The sequence below is a fragment of the Pelophylax lessonae genome (assembly GCF_965119305.1).
Source record: "Pelophylax lessonae genome assembly, chromosome: 1".
Taxonomy (NCBI): Eukaryota; Metazoa; Chordata; class Amphibia; order Anura; family Ranidae; genus Pelophylax; species Pelophylax lessonae.
Window position 1 is genome coordinate 775051277 of NC_138768.1, and position 27877 is coordinate 775079153.

A 27877-nucleotide genomic window follows, 5' to 3' on the forward strand; every position below is an offset into this window, starting at 1 on the left:
GTCAAAGTAAAGGTAAAAGAATAGTAGGCTGTTACATATGACTACTTTATTTAACCACTTTAGCCCCGGAAGATTTGGCTGCTCAAAGACCAGGCCCTATTTTGTGATTCGGCGATCTGTGATTTTTTTTGCGGGACTGCGACATTGCGGCGTACAGATCGGACCCCTGACTGACATATTTGACACGTTTGGGAGTACCAGTGACATTACTACAGTAATAAGTGCTATAAATATGCACTATTACTGTAAAAATGACACTGGCAGGGAAGGGGATAACTTTACTGGTGATCAAGGGGGTTATGTGTGTCCCTAGGGGCGTGATTCTAACTATGGAGGGGGGGTGGCTTGTGATGTAATCACAGAGACATGCGATCCTACATAGCAGGATCACATAGCCTCTGTGATTACTTTAGTGAGAATGACAGACGGCTGTGTTTAAATCAGGCATCTGTCCTTCTCTCACTGCAGCGGGAGATCGCGAGTGGCTGGTGGCCATCAGAGCCGCCGGGCACACGCACTGACTCCCCAGCCGACCAGTGGGAGCGTGAGCGTGCCTCCAGTGGCGCGCGGGTTCCCCCTAGCTCCTCCCAGGCTAGGGCCGTACATGTACGGCACTTTGCCTGGGAGCGCCAGACTGCTGCTGTACAACTGAGGCGGGAGGTCGGCAAGCGGTTAAGGCAAGTGTCAGAAGGTGGATAAGTGACCACAAAAGCAATATTGTATTCTGTTAACTGCATGTGTTTAGCTGTGACAATAGTATTCAGTATATTGTTTTATTTCACATTTTAAAAGGAAACTGTAAACTATGAAGAATGAAAAGTGACCATTGTAAGCACCCCTGGCAGTGTTTTCGTTTTAATAATCTGCTTAGTCTGTATGTATACGTGGAGTAAAATATAAAAAAAAGTATGCAATGAAAAAAGCAATCCATATTACCATCATGATATTATAGCATGCATTACAGCTATCAAAATATATTTTTTTCCCTAATATTGGCAATATAATGCATGCATATTTATAGACATGTACAGTATATTTGTCTATATGAATACCAAGTGCATATTGACAAAAAATTTAAGTCAAGATCAAAGTAAAGAGATGTAATCCTAGAACTTTTTTAATACGTACACCAGTTTAGAGCTTTTAAAAGGGGGCCAAACCCGTGCTCTTTGCCTATAAAGTACCTAGACTCTTATAGATGTTGTTACTTTGACCGAGTTTAGACACTGTTAGCAAATGCAGTTCCATCTCCAGTTTGACTGCATACACAGTTCTGTGTCTTACAGTGACACAGTCTAGTAATCCTAGCTTAGAAAAGATGCACAGGGGGAATTTGGGATAGTTACTAAAGTTTAAAAATAGTCCATGGTGCCAAAGCATTTAAAGTTCCTAGAAGTAATTATAGATTCTAAAAGTGACAAAACAGAGCTGTAAACTTTAATTATTGTTAAATCATAAGAAGGAAATATTTTATAGGAAAACCATGGGCATTATACCAGTTGACCTCTGCTTCTGAACATGCCAGTTGCCTGGTTATCTCTGGCTTTGATACCTTGAGTGTCTTTATCATGCTAAAATTGCATTAACAGATGGGTGGATTGTAACTTAATAGGAATGTTATAGCTGAACTCCAGGCACACAGATACATATATTTAAATACATACTGTATATGGACACTGGTTACCTACCAAAGGATTTGTAATTCTGTTTATTCAGGCACTCCTGACAAACAGCACTGCCAGGTCCTTGACCTTCCGACGGACTACACAGTGGTACAAAATGCAGCCTTGTAGCCCAGTTTTAGTGTCTTATCGGGTAGAATGTCTATTGCTATTTCTAAGGTGCCATTAGATCTAAGTACACACCCTGGTTTTGTCTATGTTTCACTTACATAGGACCTTTTGTAATTTAATGGTGTAGCTGAGGGTGTAATTTTTATAAGTGCCACCAGATGTCCCCATATTTTTTTAAATTGTTTGGGCATTGTTCCTTTTTTGGGAGAGTCACGCCTAGGAGGGATCTAGGCAGCCCTTCCTGCCACTCTGAGTAGTATAAATAGAGAGGTGGGTACAGCCCAAAGAGGAGTGTGCAGCAAGCCTCATGGGAGGAAGGAAGTTAACCTTTTTCCATTAGGCGTAGGATTATCTGTGTCATCATGTAAGCTATAAGACAGAGGGCACATATCCCTTTGGGAAAGTGGGGGGCTTGTCTCTATTGGAGACTGACAGAGTCACTGAACTATTTGTTGGATGCCAAATGCACTAAGGCTTTTCCCCTGGTAACTATAATTTGCACCATTAAGATTTGTATGTTGTTTATACAGTGCAGGGAGGATATGCTGTATAACTGGATATATTGTTAAAGATTAGTACCTCTTTTTTGGATTTGTACCAAAATCTCTAGAGGCTAAGAAAAGAGATGTGGTTTGCCTCCAAAACACATCCCCATTGGCTACAGGGTACCAGGGTTTGACAGGATGCTTGACAGGATGTTTGACAGTGCTTGACAGCTTTCTCTGTGTGGCGACTACCTGTGGATTTGTATGGACTCCTGCACCACTTCCTGCAGCTTCGAAGTCAAGCAGCACCAGCATCGACTGGACTTTTCCTTGGTGATCCCACCTTTGTTACTACCTGCCTGTTGCCATGTATTTGTGAGTGTATTTTTATTGTATAATTGTGATTTTTTAATAAACTGTGCTACACCATTGGCAGCTTGGTGCCTCTCTTTTCCTTCCCCCTTCTGTTGCTGTGCTAAATAGGGCAGCCTCGCTCCAACCTAGGATGTTATCCAGTGACTGATCAAGTTTAGAGTTTTAACCGTCAGGAATATATTCCAATATATACTTTTGCATATTGGTATAACTGTTTTTAGGCAGGTTGTGTGACCTCCGGTCTTTTAACATGTAAAGGTCAATGATTTTAGTTTAATCTATTTTACATACATGCTCCAATCTGGTTGCATACAATCATTCCCTGATACAAGCAAGTGTAGCGTTGGTTGTTTGTTAATTGTTCTTTAGTTTCTTCTTTCGGGGTACCCTGCTAGCACTCTGGGCTCCTCCTCCACTCTGTGTGCCATCATAGGAAGCTGTCTCCTATGGTGGCACATGGGCGGGCCAGCCTCTTATTCCCCCCTCGTAACCTTTGCTCTTAAAATTCTGGTCTTCTGTGTGTCTGTGTGTGAACATCAGAGAGTCATCTTCTCTGTATATATTCAAATGAAATCTGCAAACGTTTTCTTTAGACAAGTTTATCCTGCTTATTTCTTGTGTTATCTTTGTAAAGCATTTTGAGAAGCTATCTTTAAAGGTAGACAGGATGTTTGACAGCGTTTGACAGCTTTCTCCTTGTGGCGACTTTTATGTAAAATAAAAGTTTATTGTTAATAATATTAGATACCAAGCCATGCTGTGTGTGTCTATTGTTGACACACACAATATGGCTCCACCCTGCCCCTCCATCCCTGCATTTAATTAGCAGTAGCAGGAGCCAATGGCTTCCACTGCTTTCAGTGAGTCCAGTAAGAAGAGAGAGAGAGAGAGAGAGAACAGTACTGCTGCTCAGGAGCACAGCGCTGGATCGAGATCGGGCTTAGGTAAGTCTTTAGAGGGGGGGGCAGACAATAAAAAGTTTTCAGAGTCCTGAATTGTTGCAAGTTGAAATCTCATATGGCATTTAACCATTTAACCATCCTAGGTAACTAGCAATGCAGTAGTGAGGTTAAAAAATAGTAAAATCTGTCAGGTTTGTGTATTATATGTTGTTGAGATGAAAGCAAAACCAAGACGCCAGTGAGGCTTCAACCAATTTTTCTTTAAGGTGAAGAACAAATTCTTTATGGACCCTGTCAATAGCAGGCAATTTATATATCTGGACTAATCACTACACTGATGAATTTTAGCTGGCTATATGATTTCTAGACATAAAGTTATGCAAACTACATTTAAATTCACTGATAATTCTGGTCATCACTGCCTTCTTTTGACAGAAGATTCAAAAGGCCATAAACCCTTATAGCTAAGAACATGTTATTGTGCTGTTGGCTAAATGGTTTCTTTCCTGTAAAGCTCATTTGACAGTTTTCTAATATAGTAATGCATAATAATTAGCTTTCCCTTTGACATGCCCAGGCCTTCCAATTTGACCCACTCCAGGTACACCTCAGATACAAAACACTCTACTCCTGAACTTCCTTTACCATCTTGATTACAGCCCCCTGGGCTTAGCGGATTAGTTCTTTTGAAGTGCTTGTTTAATGTCATCTGATTTTAATCAGAACAGTAGAGAGGAGTTCTGGAGCACAATATTTTATATGGTACCCTATGGCGTCACTTTGGAGGGTCTTTATAATCTTTTAATAGTCAGTCCATCCATACAACTGATAATATACCTAAATTGTTGTGAAAGAGAATTTTAAAAAAGGAAAAGCAAAAGGGTAGAAATGCTTAAAGTATTTGTTACCCTAAACAAAAAAAAAAAAAAAAAAGAAAGAAAAAGAGATACTGCTTTCTTATAGCAGGTTAAACAGCACAGTGCGTTTAATGTCTAACCTTCCCCGCTGGAAACTGTGAAAAACCTGGCTGATCCTGCCAGTTCCTGTGTCCTTCTCTCTGTGCTGACCATGATAATCATGGCTAATGAGCCCTGACCTCCGTGGTCAGCCTGCATGCCTCTGCCTCTGTCGCTTTCCTCTCTGCTCTCCCCTCCTCCCCTCCTGTCAGCTCTGTGTGTCTGTGTCTCTGCCCCCCACTCCCCCCGCTGCTGATAATAAACCAGTCAAATGTCACTGCCAGCCCCTCTCTGTTAAGCTCCTATCCTGCACTGAATAACTGCTTGTTAAAAAAGATGCCTCTAAATACCTTTTAGAGAAGTGTATTTAGGTCTGTCACGTGACTCCTGGCCACTCTGATAACACAATCCAGGGCTACAGCATGAGTAGCCGAGCGGCCAGCTTGGCGGTCATGTGACTCCCATCTGACGTCAGAGGGAGAGCTCGGCTCCTCCTGCTGTAGCCCTGGATTGTGTTATCAGAGCGACCGGGAGTCACATGACAGACCTAAAGATACTTCTCAAAAAGGTATTTAGAGGCATAGTTTCTTACAAGCAGTTATACAATGCAGGATAGGAGATTAAAAGAGAGAGGCTGGCAGCAAGGCAATGGTTTATGGTTACAAACCCTTTAAATATATACAATTTACAAAAAATAAAAAAGTAAAAAAAATCCAGTTCTGGTTTCTGATCTGTAGTGGGCAATTCTCCTCTGAGTCTGAAATATATTAGTTGAAATAATTGATTTTCAGAAGACTATAACTTAAACAAAAATCTGTGTTCTTGTAATACATTGCAGAGCTATTATCATGCACCTCTGACCTGCTAACACGTTCTTTATAATTAAAACACAAATCATATAACACACAATGCTCTAAAATCCTCTAATGTGGAATATCTGTATTGCTTATTTTATATTCTAAGCTATTGTATTCTCTTTGTATCTAACCTAAGTTTTACTTTGCAAAACTTAGTTATATTGCCATGCATTTTTAATTAGGTCATGTATATGTAAAAAGTAATAAACAGTATATACAATGTGTTATAATCAACAAAAGAAACAAGATAATGGCAAGTATTTTTTGGATACAATAATAACAGAAGCTGTTAAAATCCTTGATTTTAACCTGTGTCGTTTTTCAACCAGTTACTAAAGCACATTTATCACCAATCATGTTAAAATAATTTTAATAAATTTATTGTATCTGACTCCAGCCTATTTACCAAAAAATGTCTGCTACTCATTTGCTTGGTAATTCAAAATTGTAAACATATAAAAAGTTCCAGACATAGGAAGGGTAGGTCAGCCAAAACCCATTGTTTCTCAGTTTACAGATCCAAAGTGGAATACTGTCAGGTGAACACTTTGTATTGAGAGGCCTCTTTATCACTGGTAGTTGCAGGCACTGCACAAGGGTCGATGCTCCACCCATGCCAGTAGGGCCCTGCAGTCTCCAGCAGTTTCTTGCTTCAAATATTGGCTGACCTAATGCTTAGCTCTGACACAGTGTCCTGACTCTTTCAACTACCCCTTCCCCATGGTGCCCATTAGCAGACCTTTGCATTCTTCAGGTTTAGGCAAATGGCTCAATCAGAGAAAGAAGAGTAGGCTCAGTGAACATTAAACACTAAATACTCTATTTAAAAACGATGATAATTAGGTCACTAACTCATCTGGTCAGGGGTGACTATCATAGGTGCAGGATACACCTCTACATCTACTTATATAGCTCCTAGTAGTCATTTTTATCATCACACATTTTGCCCAAATTTTTACCCCATCCCTTAAGATGGCACTGGCCCAGTGCATGGTGAGAGCTGTAGTTTACACACTGATTGTATCACGTAGGCCTCCGTTACTACACTTAGAAGATTTTGAAACAGATTGGGATGCAAAGTAGCTTCAAACCTGATTTTCCAGATTACCAGATCCTATATAAATCTAAAAAAAACTGCACTCATAGGCACATGAACACTATGGCAGCGTTTTCGGTTTTTGCTTTCGGCTTTTACCTGCACTCTCACTCTCTCCTCCACATACTGCCTGCTGTCATGTCATCTACACTAGTCTTTTGCACATACTGCCTACTGACAAACATTTTGTATTTATCTACTGCTCATACTGGCCCCTGTCATACTTCCTACATAACTTTTATGCTCATGGTAGCTCCTGTCATATCCTTAAGCACTCCTCTCCTGCACATACTGCCCATTGTCATACCCTTCCCAACCCTAGTTATTTAAAAAAAAAAAACTGCATTCAGAATGTTTACTAGTAGATTTTATGCTACCAAATAAAGGTTTTAATGTGTGCTCTCCAGTTTGGTGTTAAAAAAAATGTTTGGCGTTAGCTAAAGGGCACTGTGTGTGAATAGAGAGCCCTGAAAACTCCAGCTGGCTAGAAAACAATGTGTCAGGACATACGTAGATCTGAACCCAGGACCTACTGTATGCTGCATCTGGCAGTAGCACATCTTGTCAGTCACCTGAGATGCTGGACAGCTCCCTGCATGATTCCTTAGACAAACTTACTTTCTATCTTGTTTCTGGTGAACCTTAAACTCCTTGCTCCTTCCATGAACTTCCTATTGAAGCTATGCCTTTGCATATCCTGTTTGCCAGATTATTGTGGTCTTCTTTAGCCAATAATTTTCTCCTTACAATTCTGCTCATATCCTTATCTTCATTATCCCTTATTCCTGACTTTTGGCTTGTAGTACCACAACTTGGTACTAGCATGCAGTGAAACCCATCTCTACTATCATAAGCTCTAGTAAAGACCGGCTAGCACTTAGACCCCATGTGTCAGGTGAGCCTGCGTCATCCACTAAGGGGATATGCTTGCATATTACCAGTTGATTACTTGTGAACCTCTCTACTGCTACAGATAGATAGCAAGTGGTGCGCTAAACAGAGGTAAATGTGTTCAAAGTTCCATAAATAAATAAACAAATAAATAAATGGATAATTCCAAATACATAAATACTGCACAAATCGCAAATAAATCTAAGCAAACAGTGATTGAAGGTGATAAGAGTGATAAAAATTAATCCATCTACAAATCAATTAATTAGTGGAGATAAAAATAAAAAAAAATCCATATCCAATAAGTGGATAAAAAATGTATATAAGATATAAATAAAAAATAAATAAATAAAATAAAATAAAAATAAATAATAGTCCTTGAAAAAAGTATAATCCTTGAAAAGAGTCCCCAATCTTCCACTATTCCACTCACCTAAAGTCTAAATGGTGCTAAGATAAGTCTTCATCCACTAGTAGTTGATACATCTCATATCCATGATTCCAAATATATAGAGAATATAAAGGAAAAAAACTAAATCAATATTGCCATAATAAAACACTCAGTAATGTGAAAAAAAAAAGTGAAACCAAAAACCACCCGTGAAAAAAGGTGTGCATTCACAGTGATAGTGCTCCAATTCATGTGTAGTGACCACAAAAATATAACACCAATCTTCCACTGATTATTCAGGCTCTCATATGCGCTCACCTGCAACACATATAAACTGTGCTAAAATAGGGAAAGTATTGGCAGAGCGATGTCCCTCCTCACACAGATTGCTCCCGGGATCTGCAGCCTGAACAGGCTATGCCTAAGTACTGGGTGGGAATGGCAGGAAACTATTTATCTTCATAATGATGTAATGAAGGCAGAGGGAACAGCTGCAATGTAATAAGCATAAAACACTTTATTGAAATAAAAACAATCTGCACTTACATCACAGTAAACAACTGAAGATAGATCCTCTCATATAAGCAGCTCTCTCCACATCTAAACCCTGGCACCACGCCAGACACTCAGCTGTTGAGAACACAGCGAGTGAGCCACAAGCTGTAGAACACTAGCTCCTCCTACGCGTTGCGTCACAGACACGTGACTTCCTCAGGGTGGCAGACATGCTGCGTTTTGTATGCAATGCACACTGTCACACATTTTTGGTGTGAACCGGGGATATAAAAAACATGTTTTCTATGTGCCCTTTCGATGAGTCTGCATTAATTAACGCAGCTCAAAATTCTTGGTGTGAAAAAGCCATTATTGCTAAATTTTTGGGCAAATATAAATTCTGCCATAAGTCCATTATTTAGATAGTAATAAATATCCTGTCAATAGATTGTTTTCACACATTTACAGAAAAATTATGGCTTTTGACTGTCAGCTGGTTCAGTTTGGGCAAAGTGGCTTCTGCTAACCCCTCCATCTAGTTTCACACTACACAGCAGCTTTTACAAAACATGTCTTCTCAATAATGTGCACTTCTCAAGCCCCCTTTAAGCCAAAAGATTAGGGACCAATCACTTTTTCTTCCCCATTAGCCAAAAGCAGTGATGAGCAAATCTCCAATCTACTACAGCCAGCAATTGTGCATCCTTTGGAACCCCTATTAGTTAACTTAGGCTGTCCATACATTATAACATTTTCTTTCTATTACCCATGGGTTGAAGGAAAGAAAATTGGTCGCTGCACTTTGTGAATGATCCAGCAGCCTTCTAGGACCTGTGACATGTCCTAGAAGGTTGCAGGTGGGGGGACTGGTAGAAGAACGTCTGGTGGATTGCCAGAGAAATCCAACCAGAAGTTGGAGCAGATATCTGTCAAAGCAGGTACCTGCCAACCCAGAGAAGTGCCAAAAATAAAAGGGGGGGAGGAAGGCCTAAAGTGGAACTTCCCTTTTAAGGCGAAGTACTGCTTTAAGGACCAGCAATATTAGATATACTTTACATCATGGTAAGCTCTCCTAGCAGCATTATTTGCTGGTCTATTGGCTTGCCATTGTTAAGATACAAGAAAACAATGATCTAGCACTGATTAGAAGCCCACCCGAATCCCTGACAATCAACATTTTCTAAGTTGTTTGGAGCACTTGTTTTTTCTTGCTTTGACAAACATGTGACAGGCAAGTGTTGACCTTTTAGACTATGTGGTTGTAGCCTTGGACTTACTTTTTTACACTCAGTTGACAGATGCCTCAGTCTGAAAAACTCCACTATTTGATTTAAGACCATGGAGAAAACATTTTCCTTATTTTCCTGAAATTGAAAACCCTTGGTTTTGATTACCCCCTATACTATCTGCCCCTGTCAAACAGCACAGAAAATGTACTTCTACATGTCACTTAAAGCATATACAGTAAATGCCCAGACTATGGACAATAAACTGATTGCATATTCTTAACACACAATTATAAAGCTTTAAACAAGCCCTCACTCACTTCTCTAACTGCCCTTAACGTAACGCTAAATATTCTTAAATATCCTTTAAGATCACTACAAAGTCAAGTTTCAGTTGGTTTCTTAAAGTAGAACTATAGACAAAACTTTTTTTTAATTTTGGATAGAATAAGGGAGTGCCATAGCCACTATCAGTTTATTTTTTGCCATATGTGTCCCATAGGGGAGATTTACTTTCACTTACTTTCCCATAGCCAAAACAGGAAGTGAAACCAAATCCCTGCAGATTTTAGGAATCCCTTGGGGACCCCCAAGTTACCAGAAGTGTTGCTGTATTATATTCTGGGGAAAACCCAAAATTTGGGATTTTCTTTCACTTTCAATAATAATGATAAAAAGGATAAATATTGAGGGTTAATCTCCCTCGGGGGCATGGAGAGCAATAAAAACTGACAGGTGTTCTAATTCATCTCCACTCAATCCAAAACTAATTAAAAAGCTTTAGTTGTAATTAAAGCTTAGAAACATTGGTATGGGTTCTAGAATTCACATACCTAACATATATAATTTTAATTCTGTCTGTGTTGCTGTTAGAGAGATTTCCCCTCACTTCCTGTCCTGGGGAAAACCTTGTTTACTATATTTTTCTCCACTCTACCAAAAGCAAAAAAAATACAGGGGTATTGATACATTTTAGCTTTTCCACAGTGCCAGAGAAACAAAGGTGATTGCGAACTTGTTTTAACCCTTTGGCGCAGAACCCTATGCAAATATGCAGCCCCACTAGACTGGGCTTATTTCAGTAGGAGCCGGTTCACACTAGCGCTTTTTGTCAAGCGACTTGTCAACCTGACAAGTCGCGCTCCCTCACGGTCCATTGACCGCTACAGGACCCGTTCTAATAGTAGCGACACAAGTCGCTCCGACTTAGAAAAAGGGTCCTGTACTACTTTGGGGCAACCTCGGAGCGACTTTCATAGACTTCCATTATGTGAAGTCCCTGCAAGTCGCTCCAAAGTCGTGGTGCATGGTAATGCACAAGTCGCTCCGAAGTCGTGGTGCATGGTAATGCACAAGTCGCCCCCGAAGTAGTAAGGAGTCATGTCGCCTTAGTGTGAACCGACTCTTAGGCTGCATATTTGTGTATTTCCTTTTGTGCTTGGAGCGCGCCACACTGAGAGCCCCGGGCCCTGTACTAACGATTCCCAGTCACCTGATCTCTGTGATAACCTCTGATTGGCTGATCAGTCACTTTAAAGCCTGCCCCCATGTTTTGATCTAGGTCAGTGCCAGGGTTAGTGTTTGGGGCAAAGTCAGGGTCAGTATTTTTTTGGACAGGATTTTTTTTTAAAATTAGTGTTAGTGTCTGTGTGTTTTAGGTAGGATAAAAAAAAAAACAAAACAAAATGTGCACTATTGTTTCTGGGCTGTACCATACAGGTGCAGGAGAATTTATTTTGGGTTGTTCTTTTGTGGAAGGTTATATAGTAGCAGGAAAAATTCACCTAAATTTAGAAAATAAATGTTTTTTTTTTTTTTTTTACAATTATGGGACAAATTTCCTTTGGTAATAAAAATAAATGAGGAGATATCCATTACCATTTACCACCAAATGAAAGCCCAGTTTGTCCTGAAAGAAAACTCGGTATAACCTACCTGTATGCACAAAGTAGTTGTGATGACATGTACAGTTTTACTAACACATGTCATAGTTGCAGAATTGCTTTGGCATTAAGATTTCTTTTACCCTTAGACGCAAAGAGGTTGAAGTGCTTTTACTTCTTTTTCAGAATATGTAAACACTTTATTTGTGTGCATGATCTGGGCACAGGTTCACTTTACCCAAAAAAAAGGCATCCGCCTGAAATGTTCCCTGACAACAAGAAAGGCCATGGGCCTCTGATCATTAACACATATGGCATCTCAGATGCATGCAATTCTATATTCATGCATACACACAGAATTACTTGAATGTGCTACACAAAAAAAAAAAAAAGCCAGTGCAAGATGGCAAAAAAAAGAAAAAGAAGAATGACGAAAGAACACATTCATAGTCTACTGTGTTAAACTCCTACTTATGGGTCAAGGCAAACTTAGGTTTATCTATCAATGCGGTATTTTTTTAAATGTCATTTTTTTTCCTCAGCTGTTTTCTGTAAGTCAGGAATAACTGTGACCTTTCAGCAGTTGGAAATAGTGTATAAAAATAATTGCTCTGAAAATACCACAGGAAAACAACACAAACACATTTTACAGCAGAGCCGGTCTTCACATCTAATCTTCAGTGTCTTGTTTAATTATACTGAAGTGTTATTAAGGTGTAAGCATCAGACATCGACACATGTTGTCCATATTGTATTGAGTGAGTGCCTAATGAATATTGAAATGTAAACCAACCTTTGAAAATATTTTCGGAAATAAATCTACCAGTGATGACTGATTAGCTTGTATTTCTTATAATTCTACATTTACATATAGTTGGACTTTCCAATTGTCTAGATTTGACTGCAAAACAAGCTCGTTGTCAAAGGGGATTCTGGCAACACGTTCTAAAGTGTCCACCAACAGTTTGTCTATGTGTGCTGTAAACCACACAATCTTACATAATTCTTCTGTCTTTCTCCAATTTCTGGAAATAGACATCTATAATTAAGAGCACTGGAACGATTCTCAAACAAGAAGTCTCATTGGATTTCCAGGGGCCTACTCATTTAGATCTGAGCTTTTCTTAGCAGACTGGGACAACAATATATGGGGAAAAAAAAATCTTTGCAACATATTGCAACCAGGCTTCACAGTAAAGTATAGGGGTACATTATTGAAAACAGTATTTAGTAGAAGTTGGCATTAGTTTGGACCAGCGCACTCAGATTTTAAAGTGTAAGAAGGTGTCAGAATAGTGCATTGACCTCTTTTGTCAATAGTGGTAGGCTTGGTCTCTTCAGAGAGTTGGCTTTTTTTTTTTGCCAAGACCTCTGCCAACAGGTGTAACTCTGTTACAATTCTACTTTTCAGTCCTCCTTTTCTTACTGGTTCAGGTCTACCTACCTTCCTGCAGGTTCCTACCTGCATTAGAGGCTGGTGGGAAACAAACTGAGACATCTAACAGTAATAGATGGAATATTGGAAATAGAATCCAGAAGACAATCCAGTTCAGACCCAAAATGGTGTAATTTCAGTTTAGAACTAACTACAATAGAACAGAACACAATAGAACTAAGCAATGAAAAATAAGGTGGAGTTCTACTCCTAAATGATCCCTTAAAAGACAATACACAAAAAAAACTAAAACACATCAATACAACAGACAATAATGGCAAAACAGCACTAAAAATGTAATAATATCATATGGAAATAATAGTATTCATATACAAATATGAGGCACAATTGACTGACATGGCACCAGATCCATAGACATATGAGAAAAACATGACTAAAGAAAAAAGGATTTCAAAGGTGCCACTGTTAACCCCCAAAAAGTGAATACTTTGTTAGTTAAAATACAAAAACTATTTTATTCATTTACAAAAATTCCTTAATGATATCCATAAAAGTGCAGTTACATATTGCATGTAAGAGGTAGTGACTCTCTCTGGCTAACTAACTTCTATCTGAGTTTGGCAGCTCTTTTATAGGTCTCTGACGTCACCCCATAATCCATTGCTTAGGTGCAGTGAATAAATTACTGACATCAGTAATTTATTCACTGTACCTGAGCAGTGCATTGTGGGACGGCTTGTGACATCAGGTCACTATATAAAAGCTGTCAAAATCAAAACAGCTCATTCCACGGGAAACATCAGGAGAAGCAGGAGCTTCTTCTTTTTTTTTTCTATTTTTCGGGCGGATGGGCATGGGGTGACAGTATTTATTTATTTTTTTAATAAAAGACTTTTCTAAACTGGCTTTTGTCATTATTTTTTTTGTACACATGTTTGGTGAATGGATAGGCGTAACATGTACCCGATATCCATTCACATGGGGGGGGGGCAGGACATGGGAGTCACCTTGATTCCGATAAGCCTCCCCCCACAGACCCCCACAACCACCACCCAGGGTTGTGGGGAAGAGACCCCTGTTCCCATCAACATGGGGGCAAGGTGCTTTGGAGTGGGGGGGCAGAGCCCCCCCTGCCCCAAAGCACCCAACCCTACCATGTTGAGGGCATGTGGCCTAGTATGGTTCAGGAGGGGGGGCTTTCGATCGCGCCCACCCCCATCCCGGCCAGTCAGGCCGTGTGCTCAATTAAGTTTCTGGTATGGATTTTAGGGGGAACCCCACGCCGTTTTTTTAATTTTGGCGCGGGGTTCCCCTTAAAATCCATACCAGACCTGAGGTGCCAGGTATGGACTGGGGGGGGGGACCCCACGCTGTTTTTTTCAGCAATACTGACATAAACTGATATAAACTGAAGTGCCTATATATATATTAACTTTATGGGATACACTGCATCTCAACAAACTAAAAAGCAAAAATATCTCTCCCTGCTAGTAATGTATTATTAATTATAAAATCCCACTTATAAATTACCCGCTGGCCAAGGGATTCGATGTCACACCCATCATAATTGCAGGGCTTGTATTCTACCAGCTACACCACCATCAAGTACAGCTAGGTTGAATCCACCTTCCCTGTCCAGCTAACTAACTCCTATCTCACCCTACATACAGTGGATGAGATAAAAGTTAGGAAGAGTGGTTAAAAAGTTAGGTTCAGCTTAACCAGGCTTGGTGGCGTAGGTGGTAGAGTACCAGGCTTGCAATGATAAGAGCTGTAAGTTCATTTCCCCTGCCAGCCAGTGATTTATTTATCGGAAGTCAGAGAGTCCATGATAATGCGGGAGCTCGAAGTTCCCACGAAGAAGCCCATTTGTTCGTCATTCGACAAACGAGCGAACAGTCAATGTTGGACTCAAACTCAAAGCTCATCCCTAGTAAGAGGCTACCTAAGAAAGGTGCTCATTCTGCTAAGCCATAGCCCATAAATATACATATAGAAAATATTATACCATGTACATTTGATATAATGACTATATTTAGAACGCATCACCAGATCTTGGTCATATTAGAACTTGGCTATGATTATATTCATGGTTATGTTTTATATTTTAAACATTCATGTATGTCTGTATATTCTGTAAACAATTGTAATTTATTCCCTAATATAATAGGGTCTCCTGAAAAAGCCAGTTAATAGTGAAACACGTAGAAACCTGGTGGCAAATTGCTGTCAGCAATCTGGTCTAAATACGGGCATTATATCAAATGTACATTGTATATTATTTTCTATATGTATATTTATGGGTTACAGTATGGTTTAGCAGAATGAGCACCTTTCTCAGGTTGCCTCCTACATAAAATATGTAACTGAACTCAAATATTTTTACGAATATAGATGTCTTTAAGGAATTTTTGTAAATTAATAAAATTTGTTTTTGTATTATAACTGATCAAGTATTCACTTTTTGGGGGTTAACAATGGGACTTTTTTTCGTTATTCCTGTTTTTCTAATAATAGTGTCAATGGGTCTGTGGTAGTGAGCCCTTGTAGATCCCCAGATCAGGATTCCCCAGGGGGCAGAGTCTAAGCCCCAGCCTGCTTCTTCACCAGGGCCCCTAAAGGTGGGGATGGATTTGCAGCAAGCTTGAACCAGGTTGCGGCCCCCAGGTAGGCCCGGCTGAAGATGTGGACTCCAACATTATGGACATTGTTCGTCGGAGTTGACATGCTGGTTTACATCGCTTGTTTGTGAGTAGACATTTGAATGATTTATTAATAAAAGCCTACTGAAGATAATGCGCTAGGCTGGTGCGCCCTTTTTTCTTGTGTTTATGCCTACAGTGTTTTGTCGACCACCCCAGTCGTAGAGGGCAGCAAGGTTTAGCCATTGTGGATGCCAAGTGAGAGTCCCGGGAAAGAGGCAGTCTGAGAACCAGATTCTGAGCGCAGGAGCCAGGTGCTAAGCATCGCATCTTTCTTTATTGAAGATGTGGAGTCCGCTGGCCTGTGCAGAATAAGTAGCAGACTAAAGGATATCCAAGAGACAAGCCGAGGTCAGGACAGGCAGCAAACTAACACAGACAGGAAAAACGAAGCCGGGGTCGGTACACAGTAAATCAGATATAGTAGCCTAGGGGTATACGAATGGGAGCTAGAGAACAATGAAGTTGCTCAAGCAAGGAGCAGTGCACTGAGCACGTTTATATATAGGGAAGCAAACAGGGAGGTGACCCAGGAAGTAATAGACAGGAAAAGGATATAACCCACAGTGGAGCAGGTGATGCCCATAGGTGAACAGAGAAACCACATGTGAAAAGAAGCAAGATTGAAGGTAAGAGTATACAAACAAAACTACAGGCTAATTTGTGACAAATCGTATATTTCACAAATGTTATAATGGTATTTGGTGAATTATAATGGTATTAGGTGAATTGGAGTACCATTGTAGGTATAAAGAGCAGACTCAGTAATGAACACAGCCCTATGGAGAGCCAGTAAATTGTAATATGAGTACTGTAAGAGAAACCTAATTATTCAGATGCTGGCTCTGTATGCTGAACAGAATTTGAATTTGGCATCTGGTAACATAATGTCTATGCTGCATTCTATAGTCATCCCAAGTAAGGCTGTCCATGCATGGACCCTACATGGTTCAACTGAATGCATTTCCCTTTACACACATTTGAGGTGAATGGGGGGTCTTCCTCGGTGTGGCATCGTGTTCTGACAGCTATTGGCTGCACGTGCTGATCAAGTTGCTAAAATCCGATAGGGGGGTTTGACTGAAATCGATTAGTAGATCAACTTCTGTTCAATTGTAGTGGCCACACATGGATAGAAAGTGAGAAAAGAGGTAAAAAACTGCGCAAATGGTGTGAAAGATTAATTCATATAAATACATTTTGAATATATAGTGGTGAAGTGGGATTTCTCCCACGCTGTCAGCTGCTACACAAATGTGGAATCGTGATAAATAGTGAACAAAGGGGATGTAGCGCTCGACAGAAATATATAAATAAATACAAACATGTGAACCATATAAACCATATAGAATGATTCGTACAATAAAGTCTCTGGTGTCCAAAGCAATTAGATAATTGACAGCCAATGTGGAAGACACAGACTTGATAGGGTGGTTTCCTTAGCAAAGCCTTCACCTTCACACGATCACCCAGAGGAATAACTATATGAGCCGCTTACCAGATTTAATGGACCCCTTGATTATAGGGGGTCAAATGCGCTGTGTACTCCAGTAAGGAACTCTAATGCATCTTGCTCCCATAAGTAGAGGTCATCACAGCCAGAGTCAGTGCCATAATCAGAAAGCCAAGCCATATGCAGGGATGAAAAAATAGTCTCATGGTGCAGTATCTCTTAGCAATCAAGCATTTATTTAAGATAAATTGCACTTACTAGACAAAAAGCAGATAAAAGCCTTCAATAAAATCGTTTGCTGGAGATGACGTTTCGTCAGTCAAGGCTGACATCATCAGGGGATCATGATCCCCTGATGATGTCAGCCTTGACTGACGAAACGTCGGGAACGTGAGACCATACACATCCGGGTCTGAGGTCTGAGGAGCGCAGCGTGGAGCGGCGTCTCCCATCCCCAGCAAACGATTTTATTGAAGGCTTTTATCTGCTTTTTGTCTAGTAAGTGCAATTTATCTTAAATAAATGCTTGATTGCTAAGAGATACTGCACCATGAGACTATTTTTTCATCCCTGCATATGGCTTGGCTTTCTGATTATGGCACTGACTCTGGCTGTGATGACCTCTACTTATGGGAGCAAGATGCATTAGAGTTCCTTACTGGAGTACACAGCGCATTTGACCCCCTATAATCAAGGGGTCCATTAAATCTGGTAAGCGGCTCATATAGTTATTCCACTGGGTGATCGTGTGAAGGTGAAGGCTTTGCTAAGGAAACCACCCTATCAAGTCTGTGTCTTCCACATTGGCTGTCAATTATCTAATTGCTTTGGACACCAGAGACTTTATTGCACGAATCATTCTATATGGTTTATATGGTTCACATGTTTGTATTTATTTATATATTTCTGTCGAGCGCTACATCCCCTTTGTTCACTACACATGGATAGAAATTCAGACAACCCACTAAATTTGTATCCATGTACTGTATGGCTAGCTTAAAGATGCATATCAAGGTATAGCTGACACAACCTTAAAAAGAAAGAGGCTACATGAAACAAGCCTAGCTCAGAGAGCAGATTGCGGGTTAAACAAGAACCCCAAGTTCCCTATTAGAGGAATTATTTTCGGGTGTTAACAATTCACTATTTAAGCAGTAAAGAGAGATTTCTTATGAGAATATTTTTCCTCGTTATCAGACAAAAATTCTATAACCCCCAGTCTGTCCCATTATGTTGACCACCGCTTTCAGAAATACTGTAGTTAAAATAAATATTGTACTATATCAATGATAGTACTCAACTTATTTTATTTACAAGTTATTTACTAGACCTCCCAGTACTACAATTTACGGTAAAGTGCTACGACTGTCTAAGAAGCAATTTCTCTCACACTGGGAAAATATCCTCTCACTTCTGATGAATCTACAGGACAGGAAGTAAAGGAAAATCTTCCTAATGAAACACAGAATGGAACACTAAATGGACAGTTGTTTTAAAGCAGGATTAATCTTTCCAAAAAATGTGAAAAAATCAATCCCATCCAGCAGTGCAGTGTCAGTGCTCCTATTGGTCACGGGCACTTCCATATTCTCCCTGAATTCTTTTTGGATTACAACTCTTCAGGCTGTGATGATGTCACTCCTATGCTTACATGCAAGAATTACATTATCACAGCAGAGAAAACCAATAGGGTCCATGCTGTCATAAAAATCTTGCCGGTCAGAGGTTTTTTTCTACTTTAAACTTTCCCTACTCTAGCAAAAAGAAAAAAAATGATTTTGCTTTAGATATACTACATATACGATAACTTTAGATTTTATCTACTTGTATTTAAAAATCCCACACAAGAGATATATAGGTTGATTTACCAATGCAATGTTCACTTCACAAGAGAGTTTTACCTTGGTTTAGTAAGGTGAAGCTCTGCTAACTTCCATCATCTGATCTGTGCAACCAAAAATAATGTTTTTGTTTTGTTTCTTTTTAAGTGATTGGTATTTTTTTGTGAATTTTTACCATGTTAACTTAGCCAATAAAAAATTCCCTTGGAAAGTTAACAGCCTATTGGTCTTTAGTAAATTAACTCCATAGGATCTCAGGCCTTCTAGCATTATATTTCTTTGACATTTTTACACACAATAACCTGGAACTGTTTATTTTTTAGGAGAATTCCACTTACTTGCTGTCCTCATTTCAGGGGACAGGAACTCACCAATGGGGACTGAGATGACAACTAAAAACAATTACCTTTGTGAGGATTTATTGCTGTGTCTGTCTCATCAAGGGCAAGGACAAATCGGAATGGTGAACATATATGTGTCTGCATCATATACATAAAAGAAACTATAATACTAGTAATTATGGGAACATTTTTACAGAATATGAACAGTCATCTGCTTGCTGTCTACATTTACATTTATGAAGGCTTTGATCTGAGGGCACAGTGCAGAATAACATGTCATACTATGACACAACATGATCATGAAGGTAAATCTAATTTTTATGACATTTTGAGTAGAACAATGAAAAGGGACACTCCAATATCCTCTCTGGACAAGGCAGATGGCTCGACAGAACTATAGCATGTTGTGGTATCCTTGCACTGAATAGCACAGCTTACATCTGTAAATATATGGGTTCAGTAATCATGCATTAAATCAGCAGAGATGGGATAATTTATCTGAAGTCAGATGAAATTCCACCAGCATTAGCAAATTTGTCTTTGTGGATAATGTTCAAGCCTAATGTACAGTCTTAGCATTTTTTCTGAGTTAAAATTAGAACCATTGTATCTAAAAACCTAATTGAGAAAATTAGAGTGGGTAACAGGGAGTCTGGTTTTACGCAAGTTTAATTTTAACTGCTTACTTCAGACTGGCCATTTTTAGTTATGTGGTGAAGCTTGAAATAATGTGACATCCAAGGTGTGACCAAGGTGAGGCTGAGAGGGTGGAGCAATACTGAACATAAAAAAAAAAAAATATTAAACTTAAATAATACACTATGACACAAATTATTTTCATTGTGTTATGGTCACAGCAATGTGGGCTGAAGAACTCAGATCCCGTGGTGGCTAGTGCTCAAAATTTGGGGGGGGGGGCGCAAAAAGAAAAATGTAATAGGTATTGCTCTCCTCCTGGGCTGCCTGGAGACGTCCACGGCGCTGCTCCTCTCCTTGAGTCCTCTTCTTCTGACGGTGGCGGGATTCCGGGAACCGTCCACGGCGCTGCTCGTCTCGTCCTCTTCAGTCTTCTTTGATGGCTGCGGGCTCTCTGGGTCTTCCGATCAGTCCGGCGGGAAGGAGATCGGGCGGTGATGGTGTGTGACTGACGCACGCACCGGCACCGCCCCCATTGCGACGTCAGCAGGGTCAGCAATCGGATGTCCTGGATGATGATTGGTCCAGGCTGGAGACTGGACCAATCACAGCCAGGATATCACGAAAGTGGGGGTGTCCTAGCGCTATGACCTGCGCCCAGGTTACTCCCCAGAAGGCAGCCAATAGGCACCTCTGCTGGGTCGTAAACCCCACCCCCCCCCCCATAGCCACCACATAGGCCGGCGAACGGATTTTTTATTTAACTTTATTGTTCTTTTTGTAATCTTTTTTTTTTCTTTCCCTTTTTTTAAGGGGGGCGGCACCTTGAATGGAAGTTGCAACCAAGTCAGATCATCATGAACCGACTTATGGCAAGCGACTTGTGCTCTGAGGATCCTGAAGGGAAATCCCACACCAAAATGAAAAAAAAAAATGGCGTGGGGTCCTCCCCCCAGATCTATTACAGGCCCTTTGAGTCTAGTATTGATTTTAAAGGGACACACAAAAAAAACCCCAAAAACAGCCTGGTCCTCTCAAAAATATATACCAGATCCTTACCCGAGTATGTAGCCCAGCAGGTCAGGAAAGAGGGGGTGAGCGAGTGCTCACCCTCCTGAACCATACCAGGCCACATACCCTCAACATGGGGATAGGGACAAGGGCCTCTTCCCTACAACCTTGGGTGGTGGTTTTGGGGGTTTGCGGCCAGGGGGCTTATAAGAATCTGGAAGCCCCCTTTAACAAGGGGGCCCCAAGATCCTGCCCCTCCCCCTATGTGAATGAGTATGGGGTACCCCCCCCAAAAAAAAAGCAGTGTAGTGAAAATAAAAACAAGAGATGGATTTTTTTTATGAGTCCTTTATTAAAAAGGAAGAACGTTTCCCTATCACAGCTCCAATGTGTCTTCTTCCACTGGCCTTAAAGCGTAACTACACTTTTATTGAGAAAAAATATTCCCCCCTGGGTGATTTATGTGCATTGCAAGAATTATAACAAACTTTGTTGAAGATTTCTACCTTTTGGTATTCTGAATAAATCCATGTTTGTTCCTCTGTGCTGAGTAAGAAGCTTTGGTGTGCACACCCTAATGCAATAGGCTGCGCACACCTATGCCCCTAAGTCTTTCCCATTCCACAATTCCACAAACCTTAGCATGTCTAATCATAGCCATATTCACACTTTTATCAAGAGGGTGAGCGGGTGGTCCATATTGCTCTTTTTGCTGTATCTCAAGGTGACTTTAAGTTATAACCACCTTCTCCCTACTCCATACATCATATCCTCAGACCTTACCTCGCTCATTTCTTAATCCTTCTCCTGCTTTCCAGCCCACTCTGTCATCCCTATGACAGTTTATTCCAAAATGTTTGTGCAATTTTTAGTTCATGATAACCTATTGACAGACATTTCTTTGCTGCCTTGAATTTCCCATGCCTGCCTTCTCTTTCCTGCAACCTGACAGAAGAGGGTGTGTTTTTACTCAACTCTGATGTCAAGGATGCACACCCATGGCAACTCACCAAACAGGGTAAGGAACATGTTTGGTGGAGGAGCAATGAGAAGAGAGTTTACTTTCAAAAGGTAAAACCAGCTGTGATAGTTATCACAACATGCAGTTTACCAGCTGACTGGTCCACTAGGCAACCAAACACACAGATTCCTTCCTGGCAGATATGGCAGCTTTCACACACCCACTAATCTACGTAATCAGATTGAACATCCCACTGATCAGCAGACAACTTGCAATTACAGAGAACTTGAGAGTACAGCCACACTATGCAATCTCAAACAGATTTAGTGTTTGTTTGATTGGGTGCTGACACCTGTCCAGCAAGCAGGCTCCCTTTTACATTTCTCCTGCATGCACCAGAGACTGCATGTGGGCAGCCTATAGAGGTGAATGCAGATGCAGCGGCTGTACGGACGCAGCCACAAAATTTGTTGAGCGGGCGGGAGTGGGTGCATGAATCCAAATGCACACTGTCTGCAGCTGTGCCCATGCAGTTGCTACATCTTCATCCAACTATATACTGTAAAGTAGGCTGCCCACATACAGCCTGGAACGGATGCAAGTGCAAAAACAAGGAGAGACTGTACACTGGGCAGTTGTCAGCACTCATCTGAATGAAGCCCAACAGTGATTTTCCAACTAAGAATGCAGATACTGGTAACTCAATGTGACAATCTTTCTCTAGGAGTATGAATTCTTAGATTAGTACTCCAAAAGCTCGTTACACCGTGAGATCTTTTGGAATTCTGAGAAATGAGAAAATTGCAGTTCACTGTACTGTCAGAGGAGCCAAAGCAGAAGAGATCTTAGAGAAAGGGCTTATGGTCAGAGAATATGAGCTGAGGAAGAATAACTTTTCAGAAACAGGAAACTTTGGGTTTGGTATCCAGGAGCACATTGATCTGGGTATTAAATATCACCCAATCATTGGAATCTATGGGCTGGATTTCTATGTGGCCCTTGGCCATCCAGGCTTCAGCATCACTGACAAAAAGTGCAAGACTGGTGTCATTGGTGCCAAGCATCGGATTGGCAAAGAGGAGGCCATACGTTGGTTCCAGCAGAAGTATGATGGCATCATTCTCCCTGGAAAGTGAGCTGCTTCATTGTCTAAAAAATCAATAAAATTTCTGACAAAAAAAAAAAATCCATACCAGACCCCAAGGGCCTGGTATTTACTGGGGGGACCCTATGCAATTTTTTTCATTTTTTTTATCTGTATTGCCAGGAGCCGGCAATACATTATAGCCGTGAGCAAGTTTAAATTACATTTTTTTCTTTAGAATTGCTGCAGCAGGCTCCATACCTTGTACAGATGCGCCACTTTACAGGCAGACTAAGGGGACCCCCCCAGGTATTTAAAGGAATTTTTTATTTTTATTGTTTCACTGTAAGCATCATTAAAATCCCTGCTCCTGTAAAAATGATTGTTTTAAAACATTTTTTATTTTGCATTGATACATGTCCCCCAGGGCAGTACCCAGCTCCCCGTACACTTTTTATGGCTATAACTTGCATATAAGCCTTTAAAAAGAGGACTTTTGATTTTTCATGTTTGTGTCCCAAATACTTTAACCACTTAAGCCCCGGAAGATTTTACCCCCTTCCTGACCAAGGCCTATTTTGCGATTCGGCACTGCGTGATTTTAACGGACAATTGCGCAGTCACACAACACTGTACCTAAACAAATTTGATGTCCTTTTTTTGAAACAAACAGAGCTTTTTTTTTTTGTGGTATTTGTTCACCTGTGCAATTTTTTGATCATGCGCTATAAACAAAAAAAAGCGTCAATTTTGCAAAAATAACAATATTTTTCACATTTTTTTTATATGAAATTCCCCCAAAAAATTTAAAAATCAAAATTTTTTAACATTTTTGGCCAATTTGTTTTATGCTACACATGTGTGGTAAAAAAAAATTGCAAAAAGTGTATTTTGATTGATTTGCGCAAAAGTTATTGCGTTTACTAACTAAGGGAAAGATTTTTAGTCATTTTTGTTGTTTTTTTTTTTAACGAGTAATGGCGGCGATCTGCGATTATTTTGCGGGACTGCGACATTGCGGCGGACAGATCGGACCCTTGACTGACATTTTTGACACTTTTGGGGTTACCAGTGACATTACTACAGTAATCAGTGCTATACATATGCACTGTTACTGTAAACATTACTTTGGCAGTGAAGGGGTTAACTTTTTTGAGAGGGAGGGGTTAAGTATGTCCCTAAGGGCGTGCTTCTAACTGTGATTGGATGTGGCTTGAGTTGTAAGAACAGAGATCAACGGTCCTACATAGCAGAACCGTATGATCTCCATTCTTACACAGAGGAGAATGCCGGGCACTCGCGATTGTCCGTTACAGTGGGAGAAAGGCAGGCGGCTAATGTAAACAAAGCCGCCTGCCTTTCTCCCACTGTAACGGACAATCGCGAGTGCCCGGCGGACATCGTGTCTGTCGGGCACACGCACGAGGGGGTCCGTGAGCGAGCGCGCCTCTGGCGGCGTGCGCTTGCTCCCTAGAGCCTCACAGGCTAGAGATGTAGTACTACATCGCTTTGCCTGTGAGGGGCTGACTGTCTACGTAAATAGTCGTTGGGCAGTTGGCAAGTGGTTAATAGAGTTTGCATGTTCGCTAGAACTTTTTCCCTTTTTGAGATGTTCTGGTGCAAACCGAAGAGGGGGGTGTTCGGCCCATCACTATACAAAACTAGTCTCCAACTTTTTGATACCACCTTGTACATTCCCTATCTGTCTGCAAAGTAATCCTGAATCTATATTCCTGATTGACACCACCTGCAGCTCTTCCCTATCTGCAATCAGGTGCTGGCCAGCTCCTCTCTGCTGTTCTGCAGCCAATCTCCACCTCACACTGTGCCCCAACATTTACTGGATTCTAATAGTAGTCTGAAGCCCTCCCCCATCTCCAATTACCTGCAATCCAGCTTTCTTCAAGTCCTGCAGCTGATCTCCACCTCACACAGTGCCCTGAATACACTCACCCTAGCTGAGAGTCTGGCCAGTCTGCAGTCCTCCCTAACCTCCCGAAACAACAGCTTCAATCTCTTCTTGCAGCCATTCTTACACACATTATAATCAAACCTTCTACAGTTTAGTTTAACTGATACTTTACTGGTCCTAATCCATCTGGAGGGATATGTGATTACTAGCTGACAGGTCAGACACAACGGGGAAGAACACTCCCCATCTGTGTGCACTGTAGTGATGGCTGTGAGACTCCATTGTATGTGAGCAGAGCAGGGCTGGGAAGGGGCATGCCACTAAACTGATTACAGTAAATAGAGGATGCCATGCATAGGTACAGTCCCACTATCTCCTAGCAGGTATGCAAAGGACGCAAACGAAACATGCTATGGCGGATCTGCCTCCATGGTTAGTGTGGTCAGTTTGAAACAGGAAACTGGCAGAATGACCAGGTATTTTGCAGCAACCTGCTCATTAAAAAAAATTACAGGAAACACTCACAAAGACGTAGGTATAATTGAAAGCATATATGTTTTTTTTAATTTTAATGGTTACAAACGCTTTAATTATAGTCTATGATTATTGTAATAGCTACTTATCTGTTTTTGGGACCCCTATGTCTGGCCTGATTATAGCAGAGACACTCACTGCAGACAACTACCATCAGAAAGCTGAACTCACCAAACACTTGCCATTTACGAGAATCTTTATTGCATGCAGAAGGTTAAGGCAAACAATATGATGTTGACAATGAAGTGTTTAAAGTGGTCACAATTTATATTTATTTTCCTAGTTTCAATGTACATCTTGTAGGAACAACACAGAAGCAGACCAATTAGGGAAAGAGGAAAATACATCTTACAAAAGGGAGGAATTACAGAAATAACATGTAATTAAAATACAGCGTACCATAAACAATTATTTAGTGAAACGGCATTGTATATACAGTATCTCACAAAAGTGAGTACACCCCTCACATTTTTGTAAATATTTTATTATAACTTTTCATGTGACAACACTGATGACACTTGATACAATGTAAAGTAGTGAGTGCACAGCTTGTATAACAGTGTAAATTTGCTGTCCCCTCAAAAAACCTCAACACGCAGTCATTAATGTCTAAACCACTGGCAACAAAAGTGAGTACAGCCCTAAGTCAAAATGTCCAAATTGGGCCCAAAGTGTCAATATTTTTTGTGGACACCATTATTTTCCAGCACCTTTACCCTCTGCTTCTTTAGCAAGGCAGTGGTTGTCTTGGAGGTGTGTTTGGGGTCGTTATCATGTTGGAATACTGCCCTGGGGTCCAGTCCTCAAATGGGGGTGATCATGCTCTGCTTCAGTATGTCACAGTACATGTTGGCATTCATGGTTCCCTCAATGAACTGTAGCTCCCCAGTGCCGGCAACACTCATGCAGCCTTAGACCATGACACTCCCACCACCATGCTTGACTGTAGGCAAGAAACACTTGTCTTTGTACTCCTCACCTGGTTGCTGTCATACACGCTTGACACCATCTAAACCAAATTAGTTTATCTTGGTCTTGTCAGACCACAGGGTATGGTTCAAGTAATCCATGTCCTTAGTCTACTTGTCTTCAGCAAACTGTTTGTGGGCTTTCTTGTGCATCATCTTTAGAAGAGGCTTCCTTCTGGGGTGACAGCCATGCAGACCAATTTGATGCAGTGTGTGGCGTAAGGTCCAAGCACTGACAGGCTGACCCCCCATCCCTTCAATCTCTGCAGCAATGCTGGCAGAACTTTTCCCAAAGAAAACCTCTGGATATGACGCTTAGCATGTCCACTCAACTGCTTTGGTCGACCATGACGAGGCTTGTTCATAGTGGAACCTATCCTGTTAAACCACGGTATGGTCTTTGCCACCATGCTGCAGCTCAGTTTCAGGGTCTTGGAAATCTTCTTAAAGCCTAGGCCATCTTTAGGTAGAGCAGCAATTCCTTTTTTTCAGATCCTCAGAGAGTTCTTTGCCATGAGGTGCCATGTTCAACTTCCAGTGACCAGTATGAGAAATTGAGAGCAATAACACCAAATTTAACACACCTGCTCCCCATTCAAACCTGAGACCTTGTAACTCTAATGAGTCAAATGACACCGGGGAAGGAAAATAGCTAATTGGGCCAAATTTGGACATTGTCACTTCGGGGTGTACTCACTTTTGTTGCCAGCGGTTTAGACATTATTGGCTGTGTGTTGAGTTATTTTGAGGGGACAGCAAATTTACACTGTTATACAAGCTGTACACTCACTACTTTACATTGTAGCAAAGTGTCACTTCTTCAGTGTTGTCACATGAAAAGATATAATAAAATATTTACAAAAATGTGAGGGGTGTACTCACTTTTGTGAGATACTGTATACATACTGTAGATGACATTGCATTGTCCATATAACTGCTATTGGAAGCACACCCACCATATAAATTGCCCAAATTTTATAGATTCGGCCATTGTGTTGCTAATGCTATCTAGTAAAAAAAAAGCCCACTTAGTGTACGGTTTAGTTTCTTCCTGGTTAGTATATAGTTATTAGGTTCATACTGTTCTAGAAATGTATTTCCCATGATAGCTCAGATCTTTACACCTTGTACTCAGGGGTCTAATATGAGCAATAGGCATGAATGGCAGAACTCCAAGCCATTTTCCCTGCTTGGCAGCTCTTCAGACATGGAACACATGTGCTAATCCAAGCAGTCAGAGGGGACACAAACAATTCTTGGAATCAGCAGAGGGCAGGGTATTAGCATGAGGGACACCCAAAGACATTTTAAAAATACATTTGGTATTTTTCACATGTGCTAATATTGCTACACCCCAAATGCTTTATTAAAATGAAATCACTGCTTTTATTGACATGATATATGACTTTGCTGGCTCCACTGCTGTTCTCTGACACCAGTTGAACCCTGGCAGGAAAGGATTAGGCTATACAGACTGGGTCTTAGATTATAGGGAGCTGGGACAGTTAAATAAATTCCAGGTGAATGTGGCTGCCTGTAATATCTGGGAAAGTTAAAAAAGAAGTTCATAAAAGTTTTGATATTTTTCATTTAGGTAAGTATAAGCCAGACACTATGTTTTTGTAACATATACATTTGATGCATCTCAGAATAACTGTGTGTAGCACCCTCCTGGACAGGTGCTAGGG

General features: G+C 40.7%; 1 protein-coding gene across 1 annotated transcript in view; it reads left to right on the forward strand.

Annotated features, from left to right (window-relative positions):
• LOC309549470 (large ribosomal subunit protein uL5-like) overlaps window positions 1-22827 on the forward strand; it is a gene marked incomplete at both ends in the record, with an annotated part of 33298 nt that extends 10471 nt beyond the window's left edge. The window contains one exon of the mRNA XM_082249772.1: window positions 22432-22827. Within this exon, the coding sequence (XP_082105898.1) occupies window positions 22432-22827 (396 nt within the window). The remainder of the gene's footprint in view (window positions 1-22431) is intronic.
• Window positions 22828-27877: the final 5050 nt, after the last annotated feature.